Raw genomic sequence first — 11,702 nt, 5'->3', positions numbered from 1 at the left:
TCACCCTCCGATCACCTGATCGGCCCCTTGCCCCGGCCTGACACCTCCGCCAGAGGTATCAGGCCTGGGGAGGGACCCTCATCTCCCTCCCATGACCGGCTCTGACCTCACCCAGGCCTGACACCTCACCAGAGGTGTCGACCCCAATCAACCACCGATCACCAGATCAGCCCCTTGCCCCAGCCTGACTTCTCCGCCAGAGGTATCTGGCCTGGGCAGGGGACACCGATCTCCCTCCCATGGCCAGCTTCGCCCTCGCCCAGGCCTGATGCATTGGCCAGAGGCGTCAGGCCTGGGCAGGGGACCCCGAGACCCCCCCGATCACCAGATCCACACTCGCCCAGGCCTGATACCTTGGCCAGAGGCGTCGACCCCCATCACCCTCCAATCACCGGATAGGCCCCTTGCCCAGGCCTGATGCCTCCAACGGAGGTGTCAGGCATGGGCAGGGGACCCCGATCACTGGCTTTTGGACGGCTTCTGGGGCTTCTGGGGCCAGCCTGCAGCACAACGGGTGGCAAGCAGGCAGGCAGCTTCGGGGGTCACACACGGGGGCCTGGATGGCAGCTCTCGCACTGGCAGCTGCACTGTCCCGCCCTGCCTGCAGTATGCACATTAGCCGCCATATTTGTTGGCAGTTAATTTGCATGTCGTGCTGGTTAGCCAATGGGAGGTTTAGCAAAGGTACGGTCAATTACCATGTTTGTCTATTTTCACATAGGATTACCATAGAATGTGGCCTACATACACATCAATAATGGGCTTATTAAAATAAGCATCAGAATAAGACACCTGCCCATACAGCTATAGACTTTTCTGCTCATCTTCACCTTTATGAATTGAATAATTCCAACAGGAGGTATTTGCCATAAGGTCAACATCAAAATTAAACCCTGACTTGTTCTACTTTTGTCTTTATTTCCTTCTCAGTATACATCATTATTTTTCTTTCACCTCTTTGGCTCTAAGCTCCTTACTTTTTCAGGCAGTACACATGTGAGGATATTTTTGGAAGAGAGAAACTATTGTCAAAACCTTCATCAACCTATGGATAACCTCTGCAAATGCCATCCTCACCTGAACACTTGGATTCCTGATGCACAGAGGACAATAATACATGAAGTATACACAATACAATTTCTTAGTGGGGACTGTGGGGGTGAAGAGGATGAGCATGAGGATATATAAGGTCTGTGTCTCTCATATTTGAAATCTTGGTGCCCCCACCCTCTAGGCCCAGTTCCTCAGGTGTACATTGCGCTAATGGACAACCCTAGATAAAGTCAGAAGTTCATTCCAATTCACAAAGCTGGAGGATTCTTGCATAAATTAAGGAACCACATCAATGTACCAAAAATGATGTTGGCCTACTCCTGTTTTCAGTTTGCTATACCTGCTTCTTTGTTCAATCTTCTTTATTGCTTCCTAGTATCAGAGCCTGCCTGAGTGGAAAGGGGACAGATTTGCATTGTTTTAGAAAACTTCAGCATATGCCATTTGCATAAGGAGCCCTGAGGATTAACAAAATGCACCCAGGAATATTCGTCCCTTTAGCATTGTGCCCTCTTAAGCTCAAGGCCTTACACAGGATGGAACATTTTCCATGTTGCTCATTTATAAAGAGCATCAATTTGTACACTCATGGAGAATTTTAAAATGAAGTCATAAATACAGTCAAAGAATTACATTGTGGGATTGAAAAAAGATGGTCATCATCCCACTTGAAATTCCCAATTACAGGAACACACCACTGGTAGGCTACAAAGAGCTAATTACAATTACTTCTGTAAGTATAGTGCAAACAGTATAATTACATTGCATTGCACCATTTTAGAAGTGTGATTTGTTAATGCAAGGAGTTAAATATTAAGCAACATATGAAAGCATTTTTATTGCAATGGAAACTCAAAAAAGAAAGTGTTTAGGACCTCCATCTATCTGTGAAAGGTGTCGCAGTCAAGATATCTGTTTCTGGAAGCAGGGCACAATTACCAAACCATACAGTCTTTACAATTTTCCCTGATAAAAGTGCTGTCATGCTCACTATCTCTGAGATTATGATGGGCAGAATATCCCAAATGCCCGACATAAATTCCAGAATGTCAGAGCTTCAGGGGACCTGGAGATTGCCTGATCCACTCCGTTGAATTCAGGCTTATAAAGGTGAAGGAAGAGAAGGAAAGTGGCTCAGGGACTTGTCTCTTTAAGCCTGAGACCTTTGAAGGCAGCATGCCAGCTCTGGGCAACTGCTGTATTTGCTGACATTAACAATTCTATACATACAAGGAGGCCTGCAATGGGCTCACACACCACAGGCTTCATTTACTTTCCAATAATTTGTCTCGGCACCACACTTTCCTCATGGCATTCTTCATGTCCGTGTTTCTCAACGTGTAGATGAGAGGGTTAAACATGGGGGCGAACATGGTGTAAAACAAGGCAAAGACCTTGTCGTTACTGACAGAATCGGCTGTGGGGACATAGGTGAAGATGACAGGCAAGAAGAACATGAACACGACAGTGATGTGCGAGCCGCAGGTGGAGAGGGCTTTGCGGCAGCCCTCGGAGGAGCGTGTCCTCAGGGTGGACAGGATGATGATGTAAGAAATTACCAAGGCAAAAAAGGTCAGAATGCACAGCACCCCGGTGGTGGAAATGATCGCAATAATCATCAGGCTTGTGTCGGTGCAGGCCAGCTTCAGCAGGGGGAATACATCACAGAAATAGTGGTCTATCTGATTGGGGCCACAGAAGGGAAGTTGGACAATAATCAATACATGCAGGATGGAATGGATAAATCCCCCAATGACAGAGGCCATCACAAGGACATAGCACGCCTTTCTGCTCATGATGACCATGTAGTAAAGGGGTCTGCAGATGGCTACGTAGCGGTCATATGCCATGGCCACCAAGATGAAGATCTCCGTGCCACCAAAAAAATGTGCATAAAACAACTGGGCCATGCAGCTGTTGTAGGAGATAGTACTCCGCTGGGCCAGTAAGTCTGTGATCAGTTTGGGGGCCACCGTGGAGGTGAAGCAGACATCCATGAAGGACAGGTAGCTGAGGAAAAAGTACATGGGCTTTTCACTGAGGCAGCTGCCCCTGATGGTGACAAGAATGAGCAGGTTTCCTGAGAGAACAGTAGTATAGCAGAGTGAGAAGAGCACAAAGCAGGCAACCTTTGCATCCTCACCACTAAATAGTCCCAGGAGGACAAACTCTGTGATGTTGTCCTGTCCCATGGCTTCTGTGGGTTTGACCAGATAAAGGGAGGAAGTTAATATACCTGAAACACTCAACTTTCTGAAATTATTGACTTAAAAGTCACTGATCTAGTCAAGAAATGTGCATTGATCATTTATTATGATGCAATCACTATAATTGGTGCTAAGGTTAAGCAGTGTACAAAATATGATCTCTATCTACAAGTACACTGAAGTTCATTAGGACAAACAGCAGGTAACAATAAAAAACAAATAATCAACTAATTGCAATTATGATAAGTCCCACGTCCCACATGTACCATGAACACAATGAATACCTAAAAGATGTAAAGTCTTTTTTCTGAAAATTTTTGAGATCCAATTTTAGTATTATAACTTAAGAGTGATTTTCAAATTTGTTCTTCAAGAGCTGTGACATCACTATAATTCTCAGTCCTTTCCAATGACTAAACCTGTGCTAAATCCTGAAAGTTCAGTATTGTCCTTAGACTTCAGTGAGCTCATAATTTTAAATATTAGACATCTGGGTGACAATTTCAGAAAGTGCTCATAGAACCTTTATACATTTTCCGAGGTAAAGGCCTTAAGCAAAGCAAAAGAAAAACCTCATAGACACAGACAACAGTGTGGGGATTACCAGAGGGAACGTGGGGTGGAAGGAGGGAGAAGAGGGTGAAGGGATGTTAAATGGGGATAGAAGGAGATTTGGCTTTCGGTGGTGAACACACAATACAATATACAGATGACACATATGTAGAATTGTACATCTGAAGCCTATAGAACTTTATTAACCAATGTCAACCCAAAAAATTCAAGAAAAGTTTTTCTAAAAAGAACCTTTTCATGAACATATTTTTTAAGTGGGGGGAGAAAAAGAGCAACAAGCAGGTCTTTGGGGGGGAGTGTTGCTGCATTGTAGGGACTTTTAATGCATTTACCGCTTCCTGAAACTGACCTAATTTCCCAGTTCACTTTCCAGTCTAACCCAGGAGTTCTCACCTTTTTTGTCCTTCAGTCACCCTTTCTGCTGCTTGCTTTTAGGACACACTCTTGAAGGAGCAAACTGCATCCAGAAATCCTTTTTCACTCCATCCATTTCACCACCTTGCAGCTCCTTGAATTGAACCACTTTTTTTCCTTACCAGGCTTACTGCACACTCATTGGCCCAAGTCCTTGGAATATTTTAGTTACAAGGAAGTGTTTCTTTGGTGCAAAATATTATACATCATCTCTTACTTCCTCTCTGCAACCTGATCTGAAATATATCACAAAATTGCTAAACTCAAAGCTCAGTTTTACAAAAAATTAAATCCTACACATTGATTAGCCTGTTTACGAAGGGTTATAATGTTAATTGAAAAATGTCTTTTACTTCATCTGAATTCCTATGAAATTGTTTTAGAAAAATGAACATTTGGCATGAAAAGATAATTTTAATAGGATTTTAGGGAGTTCATGGATTTTTTGTTTGAATTCCATCCATCAACCCCAAGCAATTCCCTGTGATCTAAATTCTTGCAAAATCTCTGGAACTATCACAAAACTCCAATTGCAATTGTCCTGAGCTGTAGTACAATTTGTTTAAAATAAACAATTAAAAGTTCTTTTTAACTGTGCGTTACCTATTGTAGCCTGAAAAATAGAACCCCTTACTTGAATATAGAATTATATTTAAATATATAAAAGGATTGCAATCATAAAAAGATATACCAGGTTTATGGTTAAGGAATAGCAATATAAAAAGATGTCAATTCTTCCCAAATTAACCAATACAGTCAATAATTAAAACAAAAATTCTGACAACATTTTTTGTAAAATTTGAAAAGTAGGTTCCAAAATTCAGAAACACTTCATATTCAGAATAGCTAAGCTAACCTTTTAAAGGAAGACAGAAGAAGGTAGGCATTCCTCCTCAGAACAGAAATATGTTATCAAGCTATGGCAACAATAGAGTTGTTAATAAAGACACAACAGTGGACTTAAAGGCAGTCAATAAATCAACACATAAATATACTGGAATTCATTCCATGTTTAAGTTGGGATTTCAAACTGATGTGAAATAATGGACTTATTGGTAACTGATGTTAGGACTTTGAATCTCCTTCTAGAGGAAAAAATATATTCCTCAAAGGCACAAAAAATTATGTTCTATATGGCTAAAGATGCAAATGTACCAAGTAAAATAAGAAACATATTTAAGAAAAATTTAGAATGGGTTTATATCTTAAGTAGGAACATTTCTTTAAGCAAAGCACAAAAGGCAAATTTGTAAAAAAAATATATATATATAATACGTCTAAAATTTCTGTGACAAATTACATCTGAATCAAAATTTTTAAAAGTGGCAAAATGGGGGTATTTATGAATCCTGTAAATCAATAATATATAACTAAGTAACCCATTTTTCTAAAACAGCAAAAACTTTGACTAAGCAATATACAGAAAGGAAACTCCAACTGGCCAAAGCATATATAAAAATATTCAGGGAAATGCAAACTAAGAAGTAATGAAATACTATTCCCACTTATCAACTTCATAAAAGTACAATTTTAAGTCTGTTCATATCAAACTTTATGAGCAACTGAGCAAAACTATCCACAAAGCATTCAGAAGTGTGTTTGTTGAAGACTCATTTAAATTTGGAAGACAGAAGTGATCTAAATACCTGACAATAGAACAGAAATAAGATGTGATATGTTCTTCTTATGGAAAAGTAGACAGAAATTTAAATTTTGGCTCCATATGACACATCAACCATGATACAAATCAATAAGATCTATTTTGAGTATGAAAACAGATTTAGTCACAGGAAAGAACTGAAAATTATAGTGCCCTCATCACCCTTGAAGAACAGATGACCTCAGTGCTATTTTATAGATACATAGATATCTATTTCCTCTCCAGGAAATAGGAATATTAGTTTTCATGGATTCTTCCAGCTGCAAAGAACTAATGTTTTAAAATCAAGTGATATACTAAATTATTTATCCATTAATTTATCAAAGTCATCAATTAGTTTTCCATGTTTTACAGTATTAATTCTTTTTATTATTGCTGTCTTTGTCATTTTTTCAAACTTTTATAGTTTTGTATCATTGCTTTTCTATCTCAACTAGAGTACAAAACACCACTATTTCTCATAGCCTCCTGTCCTAGCATCTAACAATCCCAAGTTTCAAGCCAGATTTCAAGAGAGCATTCCCCTTGTTCATTTCCTGTTAAAACAGACCTCTTAAAATCATTTTGTAAACTATTAAAATGCCAATTTTGACATGAATTAGAAGCCCATAAAAGTTATAAAAGAAATAGTTACCAAGGAGATACATTTTTAGAACACATATTTATGGAAAATATAATTTCCTAAAAAAAAGAAGCAGATAAGGATTGATTATTCCATAGCTTCTCAAAGAACTAACTTTACTTAGACTCAGGCATTCAAAAGCATAAAAGGAAGAAAAAAAAGATGGAAAAGGAAAAGAAAAAATAAGAACTCACATATTGAGTATCAGTTCATTCCAATCAATATCTGAAGTAAAATCCTTGTCTTCTTGAACTCATGCCAAAAGACCAAAAAAAAATCTATTCTAAATCAAATAGATCTCTTAGGGTAGAAAGGCAATGAAAAAAAGTCTCATGCTTTGTATCCAGCTTTCAAATTATATTTAAAATAAATATATCTTGAAAATTAACTTTCTGTATACACATAAAAGGAATGAGCATTACATCACAAACTGCCGGGGAAACGCACAAAGCTCTCATCTTTTTTCCCTCCAACACAGTAATGAGCAGCAAGGCCCAGCTCCCTCAGTGCACGGGGCTTGGAGGCACCTGGGGAAGCTGCAGTCAGGAGTATTTAAGGGCATGAGAGGACCTGGGTGCCATCTCACAGGCAATCCCCGTGGTGATTCTTGGACAAGACCAGTGAAAAAAACTGGTGATTTTAATTTGCTCTTGCTTCGACTTTTCAAGTGTGCTGTCAAAGAAATCCTTTTAAATTGCTTCAAATATGTGATGTTAAGTATTAGATGTAAGCTTTATGGTCAGTGACCAAATGGTCTTAAAAGTAGCTTCATTACTTTCTATGCAGAAATATACCCTAATACACCGATTATATTTCTTAAGAGCCTCCTTTTGCTTCCATGTCCAAGGCTAATATTTATTAACTAGAGGCCCGTTGCACGAAGATTCGAGCAACAGGTCTTCCATCCCTTGGCTGCCAGCACTGGTTTTCCTCTGGCACCTGGGACCCAGGCCTTTGGTCCAGCTGGAGCATAGAAGCCAAGTCTCTTCAGTCTTCAGTCGTCTTCAGTCTTCACTCTGCGCTTGCATATGCAAATTAACCCGCTGGCAGGGTCTGGCGGCGGCGTCTGACGCTGCCTGCCCCGCTTCCCCGGGTTCCCGATTGGGGCCTGCACCCCACTGGCTGTGTCTGGCGCTGCCCACCCCACCTCCCCAGGTCTCCAGTGACCAAGGCTCCAGTTCCTCCTTGAGCAGCGGCCAGCTCGGGCAGGATGCTTGGCTTCCTCCGTCACCGGGGCAACCCAAGCCTCCAGCTCTGTGGCTGCTGCCACCTTTGTTGGGTTAATTTGCCTACTTGCCCTGATTGGCTGGTGGGCATAACGGAGGTACTGTCATTTGCATGTTTCCCTTTTATTAGTGTAGAAGAGGCCCAGCTCACAAAATTCATGTGCAGGTACGGTCCCTTGGTCTGGCCTGTGATCAGGGCCATCTTCCACAGCTGCCCGCAGCGGGCCATGTCCCCCCACCCACCCCCTGGTTCCCCATTCACCATTAGGTAATCAGTGCCTGATGGATGGGGGGAGGGACCAAGAGGTGGTCAGTGCACCTCATAGTGACTGGTCCAGTGGTTGTACTGGTCATTCTGCCATTAGGGTCAATTTGCATATTATCCTTTTATTATATAGGATTAGAGGCCCAGTGCACAAAAATTTGTGCACTGGAGGGGGGATCCCTCAGCCCAGCTTGCCCCCTATCACATATGGGAGCCCTCAGGGGATGTCCTACTCCCTGATCCCTGCTCCCCTTTGGGAGCGGGCCTGGGCCACAGTCTGGCCTCCCTTTGTGGGAGGCAACCGGGCTGATCAGGGGAAGGAACCAGCCCCATCACCCCACTGTTGCAGCCACTGCCAGTCACCGCAGTCACCAAGGTGTTTTCATCAACACGGACTCCAGTCCCTTTACCATGAAAAAATGACAACTTCTTTAGGCATTTTCAAGATGTGTCTTTCATAGGATATGACATTTCTTTTTTTCTTTCTTTTTTTATCCTCACCTGAGGATATGTTTCCATTGATTTTTAGAAAATGTGGAAGAGAAAGGGAAAGACAGAGAGAAACATCAAAGTGAGAGGAACACTTTGATTGGTTGCCTCCTGCATGAGCCCTGACCTGGTCCCAGGCCAGGGAGGAGCCTGCAACCTAGGTACATGCCCTTAGTCAGAATTGAACCCAGGCCCAATAGTGGGCAGACCGAGGTATTATCTACTGAGCAAAACCAGCTAGTACAGGATATGACATTTCTTAACACATTGTATGCAGGAAACGTATTTATATGTTTTACTTATATGTTTTACGTTGACTGGTGGTAGAGCGCGGGACACATATTAATACGTTTTTTATAGACTAGTGGTAGAATGCGGGTAACGTATAAATACGTAATCTAAAGTTATCGTAATTTTACTGAACGTTGCCATTTGTGCAAAAAATTAGCAAAAATGGCCCGCGCCACCTGTTGGCGCGTGATAAAAACTACCCACAAACAATGTGTTAACCCTCCAGCAGCGGATCTTCCTTTTTTTCTCCAGGAGTGTGGTAAAAAACCCTAGATCACCTATTTGGATTCTTATTACCCAAGTTACTAAGAATATTACCAGTGGCATACAGGGAGCTTAGCCAATGAGCGGAAAGAGAAGGTGTTTCCTCTGTAGTTCACGCCAATCGCCAGCTTGGCACTCCCGGCCCAGGCCTGACGCCTCTGGACCAGGCTTCAGGCCTGGGAAGGGGACCCCCATATCCACTCGATCACTGGCTCTGCCCTCGCCCAGGCCTGACGCCTCGGCCAGAGGCGTCAACCCCCATCACCCACCAATCACCTGACCGGCCCCTTGCCCATCTACCTCCCATGGCCGGCTCCGCCCTCACCCAGGCCTGATGCGTCAGCCATAGGTGTCAGGTCTGGGCAGGGGACCCCCATCTCCCTCCGATCGCCAGATAGGCCCCCTGCCCAGGCTTGACAACTTGACCAGAGGGGTAAACCCCCATGACTCTCCAATCACCTGATCGGCCCCTTGCCCAGGCCTGACACCTTGGCCAGAGGAATCAGGCCTGAGCAGGGGACCCCCAAACCCCTCTGATTGCCGGCTCTGCCCCCCACACAAGTCCGACGCCTCTGGCACAGGCTTCAGGCCTGGGCAGGGGACTCCCATCTCCCCACAATCACTGGCTCTGCCCCCCTCCCAGGCCTGATACCTCTGGCCCAGGCATCAGGCCTGGGCAGGGGATGCCCCCAAACTGCTCCGATTGATGGCTCTGCCCCCTACCAAGGCCTGATACCTTTAGCCCAGGCTTCAGGACTGGGCAGGGGACCCCATCGCCCCCCGATCACTGGCTCCGCCTTCGCCAAGGCCTTATGCCTCGGCCAGAGGGGTCAAACCCCATCACCCTCCGATCGCAGGATCAGCCCCTTGCCCAGGCCTGACGCCTCCACCAGAGTTGTCAAGCCTGGGCAGGGGTCCCCCATCTCCCCCGATCACCGGCTCCACCCCCCACCCAGGCCTGATGCATCTGGCCCAGGCGTCAGGCCTGGGCAGGGGACCCCCATCTCCCTCCACCCCCCCCCCATCACTGGCTTTGGGCGGCTTCTGGGGCTTCTGGGCCCAGTCTGCGGCCCAACGGGTGGCAGGCAGGCGGCTTCTGGGGTCGCACACCAGGGCCTGGATGGCGGCACTCGCGCTGGTGGCTGCACTGTCCCGCCCCGCCTGCAGTATGCAAATTATCTGCCATCTTGGTTGGCGGTAAATTTGCATATGGCGCTGGTTAGCCAATGGGATCGTAGCAAAGGTACGATCAATTACAATGTTTGTCTATTATCACATAGGATTACCATAGAATGTGGCCTACATACACATCAATAACAGGCTTATTAAAATAAGCATCAGAATAAGACACCTGCCCATACAGCTATAGACTTTTCTGCTCATCTTCACCTTTATGAATTGAATAATTCCAACAGGAGGTATTTGCCATAAGGTCAACATCAAAATTAAACCCTGACTTGATCTACTTTTGTATTTATTTCCTTCTGAATATACATCATTATTTTTCTTTCATCTCTTTGGCTCTAAGCTCCCTAATTTTTCAGGCAGTACACATGTCAGGATTCTTTTGGAAGAGAGAAACTATTGTTAAAATCTTCATCAACCTATGGATAACCTCTGCAAAAGCCATCCTCACATGAAAACTTGGATTCCTGTTGCACAGAGGACAATAATACACGAAGGTATACACAATACAATTTCTTAGTGGGGACTGTGGGGGTGAAGAGGATGAGCATGAGAATATATAAGGTCTGTGTCTCTCATATTTGAAATCTTGGTGCCCCCACCCTCTAGGCCCAGTTCCTCAGGTGTACATTGCGCTAATGGACAACCTTAGGTAAAGTCAGAAGTTCATTCCAATTCACAAAACTGGAGGAGTCTTGCATAAATTAAGGAACCACATCAATGTACCAAAAATGATGTTGGCCTACTCCTGTTTTCAGTTTGCTATACCTGCTTCTGAGTTCAATCTTCTTTATTGCTTCCTAGTATCAGAGCCTGCCTGAGTGGAAAGGGGACAGATTTGCATTGTTTTAGAAAACTTCAGCATATTCTATTTTCATAAGGAGCCCTGAGGATTAACAAAATACACCCATGAATATTCATCCCTTTAGCATTGTGCCCTCTTAAGCTCAAGGCCTTACATAGGATGGAATATTTTCCATGTTACTCATTAATAAAGAGCATCAATTTGTACACTCATGGAGAATTTTAAAATGAAGTCATAAATACAGTCAAAGAATTACATTGTGGGATTGAAAAAAGATGGTCATCATCCCACTTGAAATTCCCAATTACAGGAACACACCACTGATAGGCTACAAAAAGCTAATTACAATTACTTCTGTAAGTATAGTGCAAACAGTATAATTACATTGCATTGCACCATTTTAGAAGTGTGATTTGTTAATGCAAGGAGTTAAATATTCAGCAACATGTGAAAGTATTTTTATTGCAATGGAAACTCAAAAAAGAAAGTGTTTAGGACCTCCATCTATCTGTGAAAGGTGTCGCAGTCAAGATATCTGTTTCTGGAAGCAGGGCACAATTACCAAACCATACAGTCTTTACAATTTTCCCTGATAAAAGTGCTGTCATGCTCACTATGTCTGAGATTATGATGGGCAGAATATTCCAA

At 43.4% G+C, this 11,702-nt stretch overlaps 1 protein-coding gene across 1 annotated transcript; it reads right to left on the bottom strand.

Moving 5' to 3' along the window:
* Nucleotides 1-2,318: 2,318 nt before the first annotated feature.
* LOC139017892 (olfactory receptor 4P4-like) lies at nucleotides 2,319-3,245 on the bottom strand. Its single transcript, XM_070426505.1, has one exon. The coding sequence runs from the start codon at nucleotides 3,243-3,245 to the stop codon at nucleotides 2,319-2,321; it is 927 nt and encodes a 308-aa protein (XP_070282606.1).
* Nucleotides 3,246-11,702: the final 8,457 nt, after the last annotated feature.

Source organism: Myotis yumanensis, unplaced genomic scaffold, assembly GCF_028538775.1.
Source record: "Myotis yumanensis isolate MYYU_CA2020_CCGP unplaced genomic scaffold, mMyoYum1.0.hap1 SCAF_10, whole genome shotgun sequence".
NCBI classification, from domain to species: Eukaryota; Metazoa; Chordata; class Mammalia; order Chiroptera; family Vespertilionidae; genus Myotis; species Myotis yumanensis.
Note: the sequence above shows the minus strand (reverse complement) of the source record. Positions and strands in the feature narration are given on the sequence as shown.

Coding starts and splice junctions, on each gene's coding strand:
- LOC139017892 (XM_070426505.1), bottom strand. CDS start 3,245: ATGGGACAGGACAACATCACAGAGTTTGTCCTCCTGGGACTATTTAGT.